The 23,254-nt window shown below is 38.1% G+C and overlaps 1 protein-coding gene across 6 annotated transcripts in view; it reads right to left on the bottom strand.

The window, feature by feature from the left end:
• Positions 1-23,254, bottom strand: part of ERICH3 (glutamate rich 3) — a 64,502-nt gene that overhangs the window by 18,801 nt on the left and 22,447 nt on the right. For 4 of the 6 annotated variants that reach the window (XM_088153108.1, XM_088153109.1, XM_088153112.1 and 1 more), the window contains 8 exons: positions 22,469-22,591; positions 20,839-20,997; positions 19,117-19,326; positions 16,010-16,190; positions 12,488-12,674; positions 7,841-8,109; positions 6,424-6,666; positions 4,662-4,766 (listed from right to left, as the gene is read on the bottom strand). In XM_088153108.1, the coding sequence (XP_088009234.1) occupies positions 4,662-4,766; positions 6,424-6,666; positions 7,841-8,109; positions 12,488-12,674; positions 16,010-16,190; positions 19,117-19,326; positions 20,839-20,997; positions 22,469-22,591 (1,477 nt within the window). The remainder of the gene's footprint in view (positions 1-4,661; positions 4,767-6,423; positions 6,667-7,840; positions 8,110-12,487; positions 12,675-16,009; positions 16,191-19,116; positions 19,327-20,838; positions 20,998-22,468; positions 22,592-23,254) is intronic. The other 2 variants (XM_088153110.1, XM_088153111.1) reach the window with 2 other exon arrangements.

Here is a 23,254-nt window from a genome sequence, read left to right as displayed (position 1 = left end):
CCATAAACCTGCACACTTACACAAAGCCTATGGCGAGGTAGGGCAGGAAAGGGAAACCTCCTGGTCAATGGTCGTAATATGGCCCATCTAGCCCATGAGAGGTCACACCTCTTCCCTCAAAGGCTCATCCTTTCCCACTGTTGCTGACTGGCCTTCCACATTTTGCCTCTGTCCTGCTCTTCCTCTCAGAGGGAAGAAAACATGGTTTGGGCAAAACCAGCAGCAGCAAATCCTGGCTCTGCTCCTGCAGAAGGCTTGCTCCTTTTCCTCCAAGCCTCACTCTTCCCCTCCATGGGGGAACAGGCGGCTAGTGATGGAGCAATGAAAGGCCAACTCCACCAATGTACCTGAAATTCTGCTACACAGAGACAGTTGCCATAGGGAATCGCCTTAAAGGCTTCATGCCTCTTTATGGGTTTGTGTGAACCCAAATGCTACCTCAGAAGAGGATAACAAAATAGAAGCCGAATTTGATAGTATTTAGATTTAATTATCTATGGCAATTAGCCATTGGTGCCTTCTAATACTATCAAGCCACCTTCAATTTCTCTGCCTTTTTTATGTTCTTTAGAAACAGTGAGAGAATCATGACTAACATGCTTTTTCTCTCACCAACCAAATGAGGCTCTCATTTAATCTCTCTCTCTCTCTCTCTCTCTCTCTCTCTCTCTCTCACTCACACACACACACACACAGTGCATTGTCTGTCCATCCACCTGAAAAACACACAACTGACTTGGGGCTTTATATTATCCCCCTTTTTATACAAGGCACTGAAGTGATGCAAGTGGGAACTGAAGTCAGTGATGCTCGCTCTGCCATGGCTTATGAGGAATATGCAAAATAGCATTAGATTTAAATCTCTAAGTATGTAAAAAGCCATGGTATCTTTGAGCTACCCAGTTCATTAAAAATATAACCAGAATTTTAGAGAATATAAACAGACTAATAGCAAAATAGCTGTTTGCTGCCCTCAGCAAAATACCATGAAATGCTTTCTAACTAATGAGTCCTTCTGATTTATTCACAGGATTATGACCTACCAGGATCTGAAAAACATAAGTTCCATGTCTCTGACCAGCTCTCAACAAAACAATGGGAGGAAAAAATAAGAGTGAAGATTCCTCATCTATCTAGAGAGGTTATTAAAATCTTCCACATTGGGAGAAATTTTGCCTTCAATTAGACCTGTAAGTCCACAGCTGTCAAGAATAAGCACAGATTTTGTGGATCATTGTTCTGTTGTATTTATATAGAAAATAATTCTACTACTACAGCATTTGAATTTGAATTTTTAGTCAAAATAAATAAAAATACATACTCCCTCAAAACTTTCTGTAACTATTACCTGAAAATAGATAGATAGATAGACAGACAGACAGACAGACCAGCTCTTATTCCCATGAAATACCAAATGGTATATTACCCCTAGGTGAAAAGGTACATTTCTCCTAATATCCTCAGCCATGGAAAGGAGAGGAAACCCATCACGTGATGCATCTGGTCACTGTGTCTGAACAGTCTGGCATAAGATGCAAATGATGCTTTTAAATAAGAAACTGTAATGGTATGTGGGAAAGACCTTGGGAGATTGGGCGGGGGGGGGGGAGAGATGTTGCCTAGGGAACAATCAGATAAGAGGGAAGGGAGCTCGCAGCTGCATAATGGACACAGAAAGAAACTCAGAAAGGACCCTCCCTAACTTATCAGGCTGTGAAAAGAGACGGTGGGAGATTTGTACTTTCATATTTGCAAGATTCTGTTAACGTAGCCTTACAATGAAGTAGAATTAGCTCATCTGGTCATGTTTCCTGTCTGGTCTACCTGGGAAGGCTGTCATCAATTTTGCAAGTACTATCTCCTGGATATAAGATCCTGTTATTCTACCCTACAGCAATAAAGAGCTGTCCTGAAATTCCTACCATACCTGCTTTTTTTTTTTTAACTTTACCTACTTTGAAGGGCAGACAACAATCTTCAAAGCCTCTCAGTCTTTCTCTCTCCCCTAACTTATCCTAATCAAAGTCAGAGTTATTTTGAGTTTCTTTCTCACATTTTGCCCTTTCCCAGGATTGAGTAATCTTTTCTGAAAATTCCCTCTTAACAATTCACTCATTCCTCCCCATTCCCAAGGCGAGGTCTACATTGCTTCCCAATAACAAAAGCTGAGGTTACTCTACTCCCAGCACTCAGGCTCTCTCCAGGAGGTCAGGAAAGGACTCTGTTATACAGCAAGGTGGGTGTTACCCAAACAGGACCCTCTGTTTGTCCCTAAGATCAAGCATCGCAAACTGGGATTCACAGCCAATCACCTCTACTGCACAACCCCTAACCACAATCTGTGCTACCCCATCTCCTCTATTCTGGTAACGCAGGTCTCAAAATCAAGTGGAACAAATTTCTGAGAGAGCTATATCAACAAGCTCTTCCAACCAGCTCTTGGTAATACCTGCCAAGTCTGCATCTAGGTTGTAGACAAATATGGTCTTATTACAAACAGACCTGGTGTTTACTTGCAGCAAGCCACAACCACAAGGGTTCTGGTCACCTGGGCACTGATTAAGTAAACTGGGCCAGAAAAGGAGGACACCAAATTGCCCATCACCCATTCCCTAGTACAGCTTGCCCAGCTCCTCCTGACCATATTTATTTTGTGATCAGCTACAGTTCCAAGATCCTTTTCACAAATAAGATCAAACTGTCGTTGCAGAGATGGTAACAGAGCTCTCTTTCAAAATTAAATAGTATAGTAGCAGGAAATCTCTGCATCCTAGAAACCCAAAGCAATTAAAGCAGGGTAGGGGAAGAATCAAAGAAGCGGTACATGGCAGAAGACAGTTGTGAGAAGAAAGTTCTCCAGGCATTGCTTCTTTAGGTGGAGTCGCTCCACAAAACTTTAAGTGTCCTTCATAGACCAAAGACGTATATGATACAACATTCACTCTAGTACCTAGGAATCCCTATACTTCTTTTTTTCTTTTGGCCCAAGGTAAAGGATATACTTAACATTGATAATTTTATTCTGAAGTATAGGAAGTATTTGCCATTCCACCTAATGTTGAAACTTCATATTTACTTTTATGTATTGCCAAATAGAATAGCCTGATTCAAATCCTCTACAACTTTAATTTTGCAGAAATGGAAAAGTATGAGCTCAGGGTAGTACTTAATTAATTCAAATTATTCAAATTAAATCAGATTTTGTTTTGGTTCAAGTCCTGTCCACTTATTTAAGCTGTTGAAATGCCTCCTGGCACACTACTCCAAGATCAAATGCCATCTTCAGCTCCAAGAAAGATAGACAGTCTTGTAATAGCAGAAAACTCAAACATAGAGAGAATGCCACCTCCTGAATGTTTTTGTTTTCAGTAGTAAGTTAGATAAAGGACATGGACAAAGAAAATATTAGCCGTGATGAGTATATTTTGTAAACACCCTGTTGATGCATGGTTCTCCCTGTGTACTTTGCAAGTGTGTCCCTTTTTCCTTTTACTTCGCACACTGTGAAAATGGAATATTTTTTGGCTGTCTTCAGAGCAGAAGCGAGAAGAAATGTATGTTGCTATTTCACACAAGTCTGGCATGCACTGCATACTTATTCAGCTGAGTCTTCCTGGGTTCAGGGGGCCTTACTTCCAAGTAAGTATTATAGACTGCAATTTTTTCCAACTCTCCATTCTGAAATTATCAGCATCTCTGCTCTTTTCTTTCCTGGATTGCTGGGCAGACACTTTACAATGAATGATACATTTTCAGTTATAAAAAGAACAAACACCTCCAAAGAAGAAGATTGTTTACATGGTGACATTAGTCATGTAGGTTTGTGTAACAGAGATTCTTCATCATTTCCTAATGGTTTGGGTAGATCATTTGGCAAATGAAGCCTTATTTTTGCAATGCCCATGGAGTAGAATAAAATGACATTGTTCCGTTCCAACAAAGGATTCTACCAAAGCAAATAAATTACACAATGTCAAATCAAGGAGCTAGAAGAAATCAAAAGAAAATTTAGATTAAGACCAGGGTATATTTCTTCAGATACAAATTGAATTCAGCCATGGCTATCCATCCAGGGACCTGAAGGAAATGGGGGTGGAGTTTTAACAAATGTCTAAATGTTGCATAGACAGTAGGACCAAAGAGGAAAGGCAATGGACTGTTAAGGGATGGCCCCTGGCCTTCCGGTTGCCATCGCTGGTCTGGACAATCCTCTGCCACAAAGTGAGACTCCCTACCCACCTCCGTATAGCATCCATACCATGCAGACAGCAGGCGCCCTACAGAAAAATGCCTCCAGAAGAGAAAGCTCTACACATCTCAAGCAAGTCACCCACATTCATTTGGAAGCAAAAATTAGCTGCTAATTACTTTCCCAAACACCACATATGATCATTTTTGAAATTTAAATCATATCAGTGATCCAGGTCTGAATAAAATCTAATAAAATGTCTTTGAGACAATGCAACTATACCTGATATCTTGTGGCCATGAGCCTGAGAAGAAATGCCAGATTTTTTAAAAAAGAAAAGAACATGTAATTATGCCTATTAATGATTAGCAATGCTGCAAGCTGATTATTTGTCACAGTCACTGACTGTGTAAAAATTTGGGCTCGTCTTGATCAGAACAAAGCTTTTTTCCCCATGCAACCAACTCCAAACCTGGTTTGACAGCCTGAGTTTGCTGTCGCCGTTTGTGCTTCCTATAAAAACACTGGATCTTTCTGGCAGCTGCATCCATTTCCCAGGCAGTTGCTTTACCTTTGCCTATATTTCACACAGAAGATATGAAAGTAAAGGCAACATTAACATTTGGCTTGAAAAAATAGTGTTCCCATGTATGGCCTATCAAAATGGGAAGAATTTGAGGGGCAAGCAGGAAACAGAGAAAGCTTGGTATAGCTTCACTGGCAACGGTGGCATAAGTTACAGCAACATCAGAAAGAAACAGGAAGGAAGCAACTTTGCATCAACAGAAAGCCAAAAAGCTGGCAGCTTCCATAATTTTGCAAGCGTGTGCTGCTTTAGATCCCCTTCCATACTCTTTGTATTAATAAATGGGAAATGAGATACATGCTTCCCACTAGATTATTTATGAAAGCGGGTGGCTGCGAATACATACAGGAAATAATTATCCCCATCAGTTATGCTGACTGGAGAGGACAGAGGTTACCAAAAATATTATTTATGCTCCTGAAACAAATTCTGCGGCATTTTAATCTCCCTGTGCTAATAATTATCAAGGGTTCACCACACTGAGCCTTTGTACGCTGCTTAGAACCCATCCGTCCCAAGAACGTGTATTTTTCACCTTGAGGTTGGGAGCATTTCATTGTGAGAACAAAGTGAGGGTGGGTAGAAATATTGGACCAAAAGGTGCTGTGCTGCAAGATCACAGAGAGAGGATGAGAGACCTCTACAACTGCTGAGAGAGACACAGACAGACAGAGGGAGAGGCAGATGGAGAGTACTCTTACAGGACTTGACACTTTACAATGCTAAAGTGACATCTACTGGCTGACCTGCAAGAGAGTAGTAAAGAAGTGGGAAAAAAAGTATGCCACCAACTCAGAAAAGATTATATGTAGAACAGGCTACCGTTCATGCAACTAGACTTTGCAAACAAAGTGATCGACTCTACACTGGCCTTGGTTTTCTTCAGTGCAAAACATGGGTTATAAGCTATTTGAGTTTATAAGAATATACCATATTCCCACCTTCCCAGTCTCTTCTGCAGGGAGCTTTTGTTAGCTAAATGGCATAGATTCTAGATGGCATAGAAATTATTCAAAGTTCTATTGACAGGAGCTTCCTAAGAACCCTAAGATTTGCTTCTGATTTCATAGTAGTACATAGAAGAATAAGAGAGGAAGTAGCACATAGCAAGGGTGAGGGAATGAATGAGGGAGATTTTAAAGAAGATAATGAGAAAGGAAAGTTCCCCCTATTCTACCAGCCTTGATTTGTACAGAGGAGAATAAAGTCTATTCTATTCTACACAAGACAGGACAATTCACAGTCCAGATATGCAATGCAGACACAATTCAGAACAGAAATTATAATATTTCACACTATAACCGGCAACTTAATTCCCCTTCATACACTTCTCTTTGGTTTAATAGACACGGAGCCAGGCTGAAAAATCATCAAGGAAATGGCCATAAAGGGAAACCTCACCTTGAGAATCTGCCCTGCCCTGCCCTGCCAGATTTTCTGGTGTTGTTGGGGCCCATCTGAATATTCTCAGAAAGCAAAGGGTTAACATATAAAACTAGGAAGTCATTCAGAGGACTTTCACTGCATAGTGGAAATCCAGCTCTAACTGGTAGCTAACCATGATACTCAAAATGAAGAGTCTTCTGAAACTGTGAAATGTTAGAAAGATATTAGATCACTGTACTTCAGTTTAAGAAAAACAACTAACCATGTTTCCTCTCCTCTTCCTCTGTGTTGCTCTCTGTATATCCCTCACTTTCATCTCGCTCACTGTCAGAAGCCCGTGAAGATTTCTGTGATGAGATTTGTTTCCTCCTTTCACGGTCTGAATTATCTGTTTCATCGTCGGTGAGTGACCTTCCTGTTCCACTCATTTGATCACCAGCACGTGCTTCTTTATGAACTTTCTCAACTGATTTCTCTTCATCAGCTTCAAAATCTTCATCATATGCTGAAATAAAGTGACATGTGTATTGTGAGATAGGAAATTGAATGCATATTATTACTGGTTCTCATTAACCCCAAAAGGGTTGAGTCCATTAGCTTTTGTTCTCCTTTGCATTTGACCCAACTTCGTTTCTTAAAAAAAGCAACAGCATCAAAGTTAACAGTGGACTGAAACTGTACATTGTGTAATTCTGTCAAAAACTTATTTTTGCCACTCCAATAAAAGGTGCAATGAAGATGTTGCCAACTCAAATATAACCTTTATCCTCCATATTACTTTACAATGATATCTATGAAGAGTGATTGGAATATAAAACTACTATATATTCTAAACCCACAGTGTTACCCCATCGTAACACTACAAACGATCTATTAGCAGGAAACAAAATCACCTGTATTTTTGGTAGGTATAAATCTCCTTATACAGTATGGTGTTTAAATACCTAACAGTTTTAAATGCACACCCTTCAAAATCTAATACTTGAAAGAGACCTATGCATTCATGGAATATAACTCTTTTTTACTACCCTCCTTAATAAAACAAAAAGTTAATGAGAAACTGTTGCATCAATCAGATTCATTCTAGGGGCCCTGTGTGACATTTTCTCACTTCCTCAATTTAATTGTCCACCATGCTTTTATTCCTTTCATTCTTTTCCTCACATATTCAAATGACAGAATGCCAAGAAGCAAGGGAGGGATCTCACGAGGAACCATTTAAGGAAATAAATTATTATCAGTGGAATGTGGCTAAAGCAGCATAGATCTGATTATGCTGATCCCTCTCTTTTCTGCTTGTGAAACTCCATCAAAACAGCTGGTACAGTACAGCGTTACATTTCCTTTACAAAGTGCCAATGCTTCCTAAATTATGTGCAGCAGAGAATCTCATCATGTCCATCTATCATCTTTTAGACAAAACCGGTTTTATTCTCCTAGAAAATATTCAGTTCCTGTTGCACCCAGGATTCAGCTTAGCTACTTTGGCTTTATTGATTGATTCGATGATAGGAATGAAATAATAACAGCCACCTTGGGAACTCTGGGAACTCTAGTTTGGCACATCTGGAGGACAGTAGATTCAGGATGGCTGTTTCAAATCAATTCAGTTTAAGGGATTTAGAACTTCCTTCATGCAACTTATTCTGACCAACTTGCTTTCTCTTTTCACACTGTACCTTCATGAGCAGCACTTCTCTGGGTATCCTCAAATTCATCAATGTCGCTTTCTTTTTTTTTTGTCTCCAATTTCATTTCTCCAGCATGTTCTGCAAATCCTTTCTTTGCTGCAGGAACTGAAGGAAACTGGGACAATAAGAATTTCTTTTCCTCTCTCAGCTTGTATCTCGCTTCCTCTTTCCTCCAATCTTCCTGCTTTGCAGTATCCTCAAGAGTCTTCTTCTTTGGAGGTGTAGGCTTTTTGTCCAGGCCCATTGCAATGATACATCTGATAAAAGTTGAATATATTATTATGAATATGTACCACTAAAAGTGTCCTGTTCTATGGATGACTAGAAAATAAAAATGGAGAAAGTTCCTTTAAAAAACAACAACAGAAACAGAAATAATACACAACAAAAAAGATTTCTGAATATTGGAATTGTACAAGTATTACCAAAATAGTTGGAGAAATTCCAGAGATTGTTTTATCAGCTAATTGACCCTAATGTAAAACTGTATCATGGGAGACATAAGGTTCCAATTCTTTAAACATACACATATATTTATTTCAAACACCTTGGCAAATTCAGAGTCCTTTTTTGAGAGTGGATAAATTTCCATCTGTCAGTCCACTTCAGATCAATGGATTCATAATGCATTAACAGGAAATATGGCAGAGTTTTTAAATGTCTTTTTTAAAAAAAGGAATGGTGGATGAAGCTTAACTTAAGGGAAAATACAGGGGGAATATCAATTTTGAGGGCAACAGCCAACACAATTTTTCAGAGAAAAAGCAAATGTACTGATTTGAGGAAAGCAAAAGACCAACTATTCTCCAACTATTCAAGATCAGAATTTATTGGGCACAGAATGAACAAAAGCATTAAGAAAAATGTTTTTTGGCAAAAATTTCTGTAAAATTGAATGAATGAATGAATGAATGAATGAATGAATGAATGAATGAATGAAAAGATTTCTTCCACCATTCCCCAATTAAATTCCAAATTAAGAATTCAAAGTTTTGGGGAGAACTAGTATTCCAGATTCAGCTATAAACTTAGAATGTGTAGAGGCAGTTTATAAAAGCTTTATTTGGTTCATTTTGGCTCCAGTCTGTTGTAATTTCCTTAATAATTGTGAAATAAAAAGAAAGGTTATTTTATGGGTTAGCTAAAAAAAAAAACCCCTAAGAAATCATTAAAGCATAGGAAGGAAGGCCAGTCTCACAATGGATGCATGGACACTTTTTTAAAGTCACATTCAACGTAACAAGTCTTACTTGTGAGTTTTACTTGTGAGTCTATAGCACAATGGTGAGACCACTGCTGTTTGGTTAGTCTATTGACTAATTATCTGGCTAATGTTTCAACTGTTATTCTATATTGCAGTATTCTTTTAATTCTGTACGATCTATACTATCTTTCCTTTAATTTGGAATATCATCCCCCCAGAGATTAGATTGGCCCCAACTCTGCTGGCTTTTTGAAAGACCTGAAAACATGGTTTTGCCAAGAGGCATGGGGACCAGCGAATGGGGCAGAGCCGGCCCAGGGATTGTACTGAGTGTTATTGTTATCTGTGATTACCACGGCTATGAATTTTATGAATTTTTAATGACTTTTTTTAGTATACTTTTGTACTCTTCTATTCTTGTTTTCTTAATTGTTGTATTGGGGGGGTTGTTCTTTTTATATTTATTTTAGTTGTTTGTAAGCCACTCAAAGTCATACATATGAGATGGGCTGCTATATAAATTTGAATAATAAATAAATAAATAAATTCAACACCACCCATGTGTTGAAAGATAGCTAAATAAACATAATTTTAATAGGGACTTAACATTACACGCTCAATTGCTTTGCTCTTGCAAAGGGCTACAAAGTAGAACGGTTTTATGGTAATTGGGTTTCTTTCTACTATCCCAATGGTTTGGTAAGCTAGAGAATTAAGCGCCATATGGTTGGGAAGGCATGATCTAAATCAATCAAATCAATCAATCAATCAGAATAGCCTGCAGTTGGAATAAAAAATAGTTTGCCTATAGGGAAGATTACAGGAGTTTTTAAGCAAAGCAAACTCAATGAAAATGATTAAAATGTACAACAAAAATATGTCATAAGCAAACTGTTCCCCAGATAATTGTCTGAAGCATTTTACTATTCTCATACCTGATTTTTGTCAAAATAAATTGGCATATAAACACATCTATATGGCTAGACTGGAAATGTAGTGAAAAAGTATCACCATTGCTCGAATTTGTATGCTTTCCACTCCTCAGAAAGCGCTTATCACATTAGTGATAGCATAACATTTACATTAATCATGCAAATCTGAGTCTGAAGAGGAAGTGAAGTGTTTCTGGATGGTGCAGTATGCTTATCAGAAAAATCATTTGGCTCTCTGGGGGTTTCTATTTCTTTCCTTTCCCCATTTTTTTTCATTGCTGTTTGTACAATATTTTTTCTCAGTGGGAAAATGCGCATGACTTTTTTGGCCTGTTGCTGCTTTGCACATCAAAGAAATGAAAATATTACAGAAGAAATTGATGTGGTCGATGTTTTGATTTCTGGCAAAAGACATAAAAAAGGTTCTTTGCCTAGACTAAAAATAAATGCCATATTCTTTTATTTGCACAATCAGCATAAATCAGTATCTTTCTCAAACAGGGAATGCCCAGAAGAGCCCACCTTTTGAAAGAACAATGGAATAGATGAACCAACTTTCTGTATTTTTATCTTACATTTCTTTGTATTGTACTTCCTAAACATACTTTGAAAATATAGGTTAAATATTGCAATGCCCACAAATTGTAAATAAGTATCTTACTGAAAGGAATTTGGGCCCAGAGTTGAAAAGGATTCAACAGCTATTATGTTCACTGCTCTGTGATGTGGAATTGAGCCACAAATACCCAAAAAAACCAACCTACAAATGCCTAGACTGCAGGGGGATCTGGGGAAATAGAATTTCAAAACATATCACGCAAAGGATGCCATGCATTATGAGCAAAGAAAACAAACTATTTTGAGCCAGACTAAGACATTACATTATACTGATAGATGTTTTAAGTTTACTGAGCTGAAATCTATACCTCAATGCCTCTTATTTCAAACTGGCATTCTGATTGGTTACTTGCCACCAAACACGTAGAGTCTTTATTGTCAACATCTTCAGACCTTTGCTTATGGAACAAAGTGTACAGAATGGGAATCTTCATAAATGCAGCTAAAATTATTCACACTACTGGAAGGCTTGCCTGAATTAGGTCCCTAATCACATAGATGATTCCGATTATGTTCAGCTGAACATGCAAAGGTTTTTCCTTTTAACTTTACAATCAAAACCTGAATCTCTGAGGCCGTAAGGACAATCTGCTGGTAACAGCCTTACTGTGCCCCACCTTCCCTTCAAATATTCTGTGAACTCCCAAATAGGCTTAAGTATGTTTCAGTCTTCCTCTGCAGCTTTCTGACTAAAGTGGATATAAAAATTAGATAGTTGGAAAAGATTTAATCCATCCCATTTTGTAGCCTAAATAAATGACTCAGAAGATGTCCTATTTACTAAATAAAAAATAATCAAATTCTGACTATATACAAAAATGCAAAATGTATCTTGAAGCTGAGGCAAAAGAGAACTGAGAAATTTAGGGCCTTGGATAAGTCTTCCAAAATTTTCCAACTAGAATCAACTGACAGAATTGTGCAATTGGAGAATTAACAGAAAAGTTTGCTAATAACAATTTTGGAATCAAAATAGGTGCAGGGAGGGTCAAATATTCCACAGAAGTTACAAATACAGAGGTTCTCCTCTGGCTTTGAATAAATATTACTCATAGCAATTTTCTTTCATTGGAGTGCTCCAACAATTGCTTAGTATTGATTTTTATATGGTTGTTATCAACAGGATTATTGATCATATATAGCCATTTCAGTCCAAAGCTCAGGATCAGTTTTTTTGGTTGAGTCTTCTTGTATTCCTAGAATTATTCATTCTAGCCTTGTAATTTAGACCTACAGAGATCAATTTACTGTAAAAATAAGAAAGAATGGTGGATGCCCTAAACATTGGTGGGATACGCTTTCTTGGGTAGGAGAGACTTTTGCTTTTTGCCTTTTGCCATGTGTTATTTAGGCTCCTCTTTACACTGACACACTGAGTAGCTACTTGCAAATGAACCCCTAGATGTGAGTAGCTACATATGACCAACATTCCAGGTTGTATCAATGCTATTGTGCTATGCATTGGACCTTGTCAAAAGCTTCTCCCATGTAGGGGTTTCTTGGGAACCAAATGGGCCTGACACATGGACCCAGCTCTGAGGACAAGATGAGGAGCACAATGCCACTCCTGCTTCATCAGATCATTTCTCTGAACATAAACAGATAGGTGTACCATGCCACATAAAACTTATAAAGTGGGTTCAGACTCATGGAAATATAATATATACAGAGATTTATTCATAAAATATAATTTATTTTCATATTAAAGATGCAGTGCAACTCTCTGCTTTGTAAGACTTATATGATTTTTCCTCTAGAGCTGTGATCCAAACACTCCTTAAATAGACATCTGATCAGGTCTACCGCTTGAAAGAAAAATTTGGTGTCAAACTCAAGGCAACGTTAATGCCTCAGAACAGCTTGATAAATATCAAAGCATACCTATAGCAAGGAGATGATCTTTCCACATCAACGAAACCAAAGTATCCATGCTTGCCTCCTAGCCGAGTACCTTTCCGATGCTTATATTCACAGCAAGAACTTAATCGGTCAACCTGAATTCCATTGAGGTAAAATGTGAGACTGAAGGGAAAGCCATAATGCCTCCTGGAGATAAACTGAAATGTTTCTGTAGTTGAGAAAAAGAAGAAGAAGAAGAAAAACATTGGGGACTTTTTGACCACATTTAAGATAGACAAGGAACTGTAGACGAGCATATTAACCCTTCTCCCAAGACTGTACTGCTTCAAGCTATAAGTGGCGTGTTTCAAAGCTGTCCCAAATCAAAGGGATCAGATATGCATAGAGAGGTATACTGCTGGGAGAAATCCAGGCTCCAATTCTCTTTGGTGAGCTTTCAAGATGCAGAAATATTTCATATGAAACCAAATAATATAGTTTGGGAAACCCATCCCTTCCCACCCCATTGTGACACACTTGGCTCTTCATCAGGCCTTCAAGATGTTGCTGAAACACTGTTTGCAATAGCCTTAGTCAACACACTGAATAAAGGTTATTGGGAGTTGGAGTTCAGCAACATCTAACAGGCAATAGGATCTCCACTCCTGCTCTACTATATGCCAAATAACAGATCAAATCCCCTGCCACATTGATCAAAGTATTCTGTAACAGAAGACTAAAGAGCAAACAACGAGTTCCTCCACAGAAGGAACTTTTCTCATCTCTTTGGTGAGAGATGTCCCTGCTGTGTGTGAGCAATTACTGCCTCACAGGATATGTAATTTAACTCCAGGTGTTCCTTCACAAGTTTTTTTTTTGGGGGGGGGAGATAGTATTTTTATGGCTTAATCTAAATTTGCAGTTGAAGCCAAAAAAATAGGTGAGGCAATAAGGAGGTGGAAAGGATCAGGGGGCAGCCATCCAATCACATTCTGCTGCATGGTCTGCCAACTTTCAACTTTTTGAAATCTTAAACTGTAAAGCAACAGGCTGGGTACAATTTGGAAGACAATCCAGATTCAAACAGGAAAATCCATCAATGGACTTGAGATTGGCACCGTTTTGGCTCCGGGCTGGAAATCACCAATGTACGGCAAATGTTTCCTATAAGACATTTGTAAACAGACTGTGAATTAAGCCTCTATGGCAGTGCTTCTCAAACTTGGCAACTTTAAGGTGGGTGGCCTTCAACTCCCAGAATTCCCCAGCCAGAATTCTGGGAGTTGGAGGCCACCTACCTTAAATTTGCCAAGTTTGAGAAATACTGTTCTATAGCATCATAGGGACCCAAATAATCCCTGGACTGTCTTCCCCCATATCATTTGGCCCATTCATCAAGGCTAATCTGAGACTTTTGTTTAGGTATCCACAGTTCTTGAAGTCAAGGTTATGGTAGCATCCACTTTTCAGGAGGATTCAACAGGACTTATGTTGCTGTAATTCTGATGTCAGACAGAACCTTGTTTATTCTCTGGGTATATTATGCTTTGTAACCTTTCAAGTCACTGTTGGGAAAAAATGTCATTTGCTTTCCAGATTCTATTTGTTACATTTTATCTGCCATTCATTTTGTTATGATATTGACTTCTTGATGGTAGTGGTTTTATTTTTGTGGAAGCCACCCTAGGAGCATGATGTGCTGAAAGTTGTGGGAACAGAATTTAACAAAGGGAAATAAATTCGTAAATACAAACCAAGCTATAAAAACAATCAGCTAGTGTTAGCTTCACCATTCACACGTTCACATATCATTTCCTTGCTACAGGTCTAAACAGCAACATGCCTTATTTTGCTGTTAAAATGAAGTAAATAAATAAAAACAATAGCTTTCTTTGGGTTTTCCTTGTCTTTTATCAAAAGTGCCCTGCTTGATACTATTATTTCCCTATTGTCAGAAGCTTTTGAAATAATACCACTCCCTCTAATCTGATGAATAGTAATAATAACAACAATAAAACTCACTTCCAAGCAGACATTAAGATGCAACTTTTTTTCTGCATTCTCAAGATCCACCCCCACCCAATCCTCCATATGCTTACTTAGACCTTTATTGTTCTTCTAGTCAGATCCCATCCCTAGACTATTCTAATCTGTGCTTTACTTAGAGTCAAACAAGGCATGGTGCTACTGTCCCCAAAACCTGGATCCCAGTGTAGCAGAGGAGAGGGCTTTACCTCAACATGGAACAATCACAACAATATACCAGCTAGTTACACTAAAGACTTTATGCCACAGGAGGGTTTTTTCCCCCATTGCAAATAGCAGAGGTTTATGTGTTTGTGTGTTTGTGTGTAGGAGCACAAATATTCACTAGGATTACAATAAGAAGTAATTTAGTTTACATCCCACTTAGGATCAAAGCCCTCAAATTTCCCATTTTTTAAAAAAAAAAATCACGCAATTGCTAATTGCATGAAGATATCTTCAAGTAGTTGGTCTACTTTCCAACTGCTGCCTTGGGCCACTGCAGTCTTAAACCTCTGCGCTCTCCATGTCAAATTTTATTAGTAATGCCTTTTTTAAAAAAAGTCTCTTACTTTTGAGTATCATTTACTGCAAGTCTGCTATGCTTCTTTTTCTCTTCTCCAGAAACGTGTCTGGCTTCGTTCAGTAGCTACTTCAGTACTTTCTGCCATTCAAATGCATATTTATGGATCAACCTTTCCACTCTTGTTAGGGAAGTTGTTTTCCTGTCCTCCTTCATTTTTTTCTGTAAACTCCCCCCCCCTTTTTTTTTAAATCCATGGCTTTCTCAAATACCACTCCAGCTTCACTTTAACAGTTTCTTTATTAGCAACTGATTACTTACTCCATTACTCCTTGACCTCTTCCCCTGTGTTGACCAGTCAGTCTAATACAGATTTAAGTCCTTTGGGCATAGACTACATTATTTCTACATTCTACATAGTGCCTAGCACTATGACAAATTAAATAAATGATAACTAATGATGGAAAAGCTATCATTCCTCAGCCATAGCCCAGGACCATGGCATGAGATTAATTCTACCCAGCATGCTATTCTTCCCTCATTTCTGCTGGCAATTATACCTGGAACAGCTTTGCTTAAGTCAACATCATCACCATTGATTCACATTCAGAATCAAACCTCAAGTCTGCATTCATTTCCCTTCTGGAGCGATAAACAGTTCACACTGATATATTATAGCTTCTTGTACGTAGATAATTTGGTATTCATTTTACCCCTGCAAGCATTTTATTAACCATGCATCTCCATCCAAAAATTAATCTAACCCACTGCATTTTGTTAAATCACCCCTGTACATCCCTCCTTCCATAATTTGCAAAAGTAATTGCAGCCTCATTTTCAATCATGAAACAGTAAATCTAGACTTGGTTTGAGGCAGCTGGAATATAAGTCCCTGGACACACATAAGCAAACTGAGCTTTGCAGAAATAATTTTGCTACCACTTCAACAGTTTATCCATATAAAAATAAGAGGTTGCCAGAATTCAGATGAATTCTTGGGCTTTTTTCAGGCTCACCTCCCTCCAGCAGTTTGCCTCTATACACACATAGATTTTCTCCTCCACAGTGTTGTTGATAAATTTTTATTTCCTCTCGATAATCTAAAAGGTCGTACGAAAGGTGCACGGTTTTTCCCAAGTAGACCATGGTAACATATGCATTGCTTTGTATTTGAGGCTTGTAGAATTTTCCAGTGTCCTACATAAAAAGGGACAAGACTCTAGTGAAATACTTGAACTTTTACACATTTTCTCCTATGTTATCCCATCCTATTTCAAAATCATTCAGCAGTCACCCACTGAACAAGTGCTAAAATTCAAAGGAATTTCTACCATCCCAAATATTTATTGCATGTACCACAAAAAAGGCCCTCCAAGAAAAACATGCTGAACTAAAATCTGAGCTTAATTTGGCTGTGTAAGGGTTTGCTGTCTTCAGGATAAATGAAGCTGCCTCTGACTGCCTCTGACAACCTGGTCTAGCATTACTGAATGATTGGCATGGGTTCTTCAGGAATTCAGACAAGGGTCTGAAGCTATCTGGAGATGCCAGTGATTGAACCTAGGGTTAGGGTTAGGGTTAACCTAACACAAGTCATGGCTCTCCCCTATATGTTAATATAGCACAAAACGAGAAAAAGGTTAATTCTAAGGTATGGATCAATAAGAACAGAATCATAAATAAAACCTTTAATTTCATAATGCCTTTAATATCATAATGCTTTTCTTAAAACTATTGTGAGACCACTCTTTAAATACAGTACTGGTTACTGCAACTGCAAAAGAATATTGTAAAACTAGAAAAGGTACAGAAAATTGTATCTATCAAAAAAAATACTGGAACAACTGGAACTTTTTAGTGAGAAGAAAGCTGAGAAAGAGGAAATGTAATTGGAGTTTATAAAATTAGGTATGCTATGCGGATGTAGAGAATACTGAAATTAGGAGTCATCCTATGATTCTGAAGGATGGATGTTCAGGACAGCAGAACCAAAGTCATTATTCATACCAAACATAAACAACTGCATTTGAAGCTAGAAGATATGATGATGGTACCCATATTAATAGTTTTAAAATAGGATTAGACACATTCATTGAAGATAATATAGTAATTCTGTATCACATTGTGAATAGCTCCCATATTGGAGCCTCAGATAAATCTAAAATCCTGCTGGAAAAGCCTGAAAAAAATGAAAGAAGAGAAGCATGGCATTTCAGCTATATTTACTTCACTGGAGCCATCTGTTTTCATTTTGTGTATTTTATCTAACTGAAACCAATGGAAAGGAACATTTGGGCCAGCTCCAGAGCCCAGATCAGTAATCTGTAAGGTCTACAGGCCCAAAGGGCATAACCCAGCACACCCTTCTTCCCTTTTTTAACAATGGATTTCCAACTTTGAAAAAGAACTGGCATGGAAATATCTTGGTGGCTATGAAAAGGATCCAAAATCAGACCTCTCTCCACCTTGGAACAGAAGATTTGACAATTCCTATGTTCTCTGAGACAGTTTCCCAGCAATCATTAGACTACAGTCTAATAAAGCAGCATTACTGTTCATTGCCAAGAGTTTCAACTTCAGAGTTGCTCAGGAATCAAAAACCCTATTAAACATCAGGAAGTATACAAATTATCACTCTCTCAGTATATCCAGGAAATGCCTCACGAGTTTCCCTTTTATTTTCTCCATACTGAAATTCCAGTGCCAAGGAGTCAAGGTTTATGAAGGCTTCTCTGAGGCTGGGAGGAGAGATCTGACTCAGATCTCTCCACTGAGATCTTTGATGAGCTCTGGATCATGAATTTAAAATATATAATGTCCTCCAGGCTTAGAAATTATAAGATTGCAACCGAAGGCTATCAGTGGATTATCATTATATTTACCACTAGCTTCTGAGACGTTAGTTGGAGAACAATAAGAGCAGGGCTTCAGGTATGTGTCCTGCCCTTGGGCTTCTTTAGGTATTTCATACATCTCTCTCTCCCCATCCAGGTTTGATCCCCAATCACAGCAGCAGGATTGTGCAAATCTTCAAAAACATCACTTTGACAAAGTATTTCTTCAAAATACTTTGTGTGCTATCCACTTCAGCAAAGAGATGTGGATCTAAGATACTTAAATCACACAGCTGTAAGTTGCCAGTCATTGGAAACAAATAGACTGAAATTGTCTATCTTACAGAGAGCCTCTTTTTACATACTTAACTGAAATTCACGGGATTTCAGTTAGTTGCCTGCTTGTATTTTATTTAAAGTCATCGTCCTCAGTTTTGGATTCACATAGCATAAAATCTGTTCATTGAGACCAAGGAACAGATATGCTTCCTGACATAGGTCATTACATACTTGGGGGAAAAGACATGGCAACAGAGTGGAAATTGTTGGGTTTATGAGTGATATTCCAGCGCTTGCAGATTCATCAGTTTGATTGCCCTTAACTTTAAACTTTGTTCAAGAATGTTACACTTAGATCTCTTTGGCTACAGATAAACAGTATATCTTCAACCTGTATAGCTTTCAGTTTATTAGTATAATAGACATCATATATAATATTTTGTCTAAAAGACTAAAATTTGTATATTTAAATACAACTTCTCTAGCTAGTAGGAATATTCAACCCTCTGCAAAAAGGGTCATCTTTCTTTTCCAAATTATTAGTTGTATCAATCTGTATCCATGTTCCTCACACTGGAGCCTTCCCCAAAATAGAGCAGAAACATTCAGATGGCAATTCCTAGAATTCACAGCTAGCATTTTGGCACTGCTGTAGGTTGGGAAAAGGCACTCTATATTCTGAAAAATACTTTGAGGAAAGCTTGGACGAAATAACAATAAAATTAGATTCAGAAGAATGATTTAGAATGTTACATTTATTTATTCAAAGGAATGATATTAGGAACAAAACCAAGGTTTTACAGGAAACGAGAATGCACTTAAGCAAACTTCCTTTATTTTGAAAGATGTATCTGTGTGGGTGTTTAAAAAAGATGGGAAGAGGTATTTCTTTAGCAAAAAAAAAAAAGCAAGGAATATTTCAGCACATCTTCATATGCTTAGTAGAAGAAATTAACGAAATTACTTATATAAGAAAAAAGTAGAATAGTGGGAAGAAAAAGAATAATCACCTTCATTACCAATTGATCCAGGCCTTGTGATGAAGTTGTAGGGCGAAACCGTCGACCTCTTGCCCCGGATTTCATGGTGCTGATGTTTTTGTCACTTCTGGGCGGTTGTGGAACAGGTATCATATAATTGTTAATAATGGGAAGTCTATATGGGGATACTTCAGCTGAATAATCCATTGAATGCACAGGCCTTAACAACCTTTTGTCCCCCTGGAAAAATTAACAATATTAATATTCATTAATACTTAGACTCACAGAGCAATTGAAAGTTGTTTAGTTAGAATTTTCCATTTATTGGTTCCATGCATGAATAGCATATTTCTTCTTTTTAAAAACATCTAAATTTCCTTGTTTTCAGCATGGATTCCTAGTTAAAAGGGATTTTTCATTCCTGGACCCCATTTTGTAGAAAAGAATTAAGGTTCTTGACAAGTATTAACAAGGCAGCTCATAAGTGCAACAAGATCAATCAATCTTTATAGGCCTGTGAGTCAGATTCCGAACTGGAGGAGCAAGGCTTGACATGTTCTGAACTTACAACTCAGGAGCCAGAGGGGTCTCAGGTATCTGCTCCTCCTGTTGGAGGAGGAGCCTGCAGTCAGGTAAGCTGCCACCTGTTGCAGGAGCACAGCAGAAGGCCAAGTCACCTGACCTAGAGCCTGAGCAGAAAAAGACCCATAGCTCTTTTTCTGCTCAGTAAACCATAGCATGCCTGAATCAGTGTATAACTTGGGAATCAAATTTCTTCTGGCAAACCACTTTCTAACTTCAGACTTGACTTCCTGGAAGTATGCTGCTTCTGATTCCCTGACTGACTTTTGGAAAGACAAGATACTTCTCAGCTCTGATTCCTGCACCTCAAATTTATCTGCACAGAACTTCAGCTTCTGAAATAAGGTTGTTTGTATTTATGAAGTATTTTGATCTCATAAGCGTTCAGAAGCTATAAGCTGACTCCAACTTAATTCAGCAGAACAGTAGTCCTGGGAATTAGGGCTGTGCAGAACTTCAAAGAGGTGTTGTTCCCTCTTTCCCCCTCTCCATTGTATTTGTCTATATATACATGCCAGAAGCTAAACTCCATAAAGGGCAGAACCAGGATAAGAAAAAACTGAAAATTAGCTACCCATAAATAAAATATATCATTTATAAAATTAACTGATTCCCCATCTGTGTATACCAACCATTCCACAGAAGCATAAAAATAACAACACATTCCTCTTCCAGCAGAAACAGCAAGTAAAGAAGGAAAAAAACAGCATAGATTTGGAGTAAGGGGAACTGCACTGAGAAGGGGAGCCACATTGGATGACAATAAGAAAAGAAGAAGTACCTGAAGAATGAAAGGAAGGAAAGAGAAAGAAGTCATGTCTGCCCATTACAGGTGAGCATTCAGGAGGCAGTATTTTCCAAGTAACATCTAATCTTCAGAAGCATCCATGATCTTCAGCAGTGAAATCCTTTGCATCTCTTCTCCCTTCCTCTACTTTCAGCAGCTGCTTCTCTTCTTATCGGGGAGATGACCCCCACACCCATTTGCAACTAATTGTAACAAGTAAGTGCCCTTCCTTGCCATCAGCAGAATTCATTCTGCATTACTTCGCATTCTGCTATTTAAAAAAATGTACTACTGTAGATAACCCCTTGTGTTTGATTGTACAAAATGACTTTATATTCTCATTCTTCCTATTGTAGTACATGTATAAAAAAGTAAAAGCTAACCTCACTGGCAAACTGATCTTTTTCAAGGGTGAGAAACTTTGGTCTGGAGCTCAAAACAGGCTTTGGTGAACCTTCTGTCATGACATTTCCGTACAGGGGCTGAAGTCGGACCGGCTGTTGTATGTTTCCTGGAGCAGTGCTTGGTCGAGGATAAGTAATCTGAACCATTAAAAGAAATGGAGGTAAATGCTTAACATGGGTTGGGTAAACTGGTACTCTGTAAGTTTTTAGTTACAGCTCTAAATATCTAAGACTACTGGATTTGTAATCAAAAACACTGAAAGGATACCACGCTGCCTATCCCTGACTTAAGAATATGTAGTCTGTGCACATTTCTGAAAATGAAATTGCAATATGTCTACAGTTTGACTTTTTTGTTTCAAAATGGATAGATGAAGGTTTTGCATCCATATCAATTTATATTCCTTAAACTAAATTGCAGAAAAAATGCAAAACTATTCACGGGGTCAAGCCAATATTTATTTCATTCAAATATATATTCAAAAATAGCTATATTTTAATACAGATATATTTAAAGTGGTCAAATTATATAGAAGATAATAGTATAAGAGAGTTCTCATGAAATAAAGCAGGGGTTTTTTTGTATTGTCATTCCACAATAGAGAGTACAATTTCTTTATACCCTAAAGGATCAATTGGGCACACACTTAATTGGAAACATGAATAAGTTACATGAATTGTAAGAGAGCTGGTGTGATATAAAGAGTTTTTTCTAAATGTTGGGACTGCTGTTTGGGTCAAGGCTAATTTAATTGTGTGTTTTTTAACTCATGTATATTTTAAGCCACCCACTGCCATTTTGGAGTTGGGTGGCCTTAATAAATTTAATAAATAAATAAAATAAATAAAACTTATAGTACTGGCCTTGGGGAGCCAAATCTCCAAGTTTCCTCAAGCATCAAAACTCATAAAATGACTATAGGCACCTCAGTCTTTTAACAAGCCATATCTTGCAAAGTTGTTATGAGAATAAAATAACTATATATGGCTCGTGCTGAGCAAAGAAATCTCCAGGGTTTGTTTTGTTTTGTTTTGTTTTGTTTTGACCAATTCAGTCTGATGAAAGAGAATTTGCTTTAGAAATCATTTCAAACTGGAAGAGAAATTCAAAGGAATTCTCTTAGGTAAAATGGGTGTCGGGCTTGTTAGTTTCCAGTTAGCCAAGGTCTATTTGTGAATATCTTATTTTCAGTATTCAAACATTTCTTCAGTGGATTTGCAGCCTTCCTGGCTTCCCACATTTCACTAAAATCCCAACACAAGATATTATAAGCAAAATCTTTTCAACTGAATTTTTCAGTAGTGGTCCTGCTGTTACCAGTAAAAGGGACTCCTCCTTTGATGAAATTCTGAAAAATTTCCATCCAATTTCTCCATCTACAAATTTGGTGGAGATGTGCAAAAGGTCATATGCCCAAATCCACGTACAGCACCCTGAGATCCTTTGAAGCAAAAGGGAATAAAATTTTCAAGATAGTTTTCTAGCGCTACAAATTTGAAAGGTATTGCTTTGATTCCAATTAGACCATGGCTGCAGCTCTGGGAAGCTTTATAAACAGAACTGAAACAGGACTATCTTTCATCCTGCAGGGCCTCACTACAGACTCACCAACTGACTTGATTGTTCTCTGTCACCCAACCTGCGGCGTCCAAAGCGATTTCTTGGTACACTGGGTGGATGTGGGGGAAGCAGGTGATGTGTACCATCTACTGCCTTTCTCGATCGTTCCACCTAAATGAAGGAGAAACGATAGACCTGTTCAGACATTACACACAAGTGTACAAGTTACCTAACAAGTAACAGTGAGCAACCTCCTTCTCCATCTCATGCTGGTGACATATGTGCACAGATAGTCTCCATTCTTACAGCCTGATGGTCTCTAGCAGGGACCTAGTTCTAGATATGAAAAATTCCATGTGAGCCACAGTCAGGCTCATGTAGATTCATGCAGAAGCAATTCTCAGTAGAGCTAGTGTGGCTGTTGCAGAGAACTGTACTGTAAGCATATGTCTAAGGGAGGGGAGAGTGTTTGCTGCTCAGCCAGCATTAGTTTGAGCATGGAAAGGTAATGCCTGAACATGGCTTGAGATGCCTGAGTAAACAATATTGTTAGGAAACAATGCTCTCTAGGCAAAGCTCTTTGTAAATAAGATCTCTGCCCAGCAATTCAGCCAATATTTGCAGATCCCTGGAGAGAATCATGACCAGTACCTGAACCTTCAGATATTAATAAATTGACTTTTCTTTTTTTGCTGCCTTCCAGTCAGTCTTAACTCCTGGTGACTGCTTGTACAAGTCTGTGCAGTTTTCTTGGACATATTTTTGGAAGCAATTTGCCATTGCTTTCTTCCTGGGGCTGAGAAAGTGTGACCAGCCCAAAGTCACGCAGCTGGC

The sequence above is a fragment of the Python bivittatus genome, unplaced genomic scaffold (genome assembly GCF_059951505.1).
Source record: "Python bivittatus isolate LINGU-HERP-01145 unplaced genomic scaffold, Pbiv_v1 ctg000700_np1212, whole genome shotgun sequence".
NCBI classification, from domain to species: domain Eukaryota; kingdom Metazoa; phylum Chordata; class Lepidosauria; order Squamata; family Pythonidae; genus Python; species Python bivittatus.
This window is presented reverse-complemented; position numbering and strand designations above follow the sequence as displayed.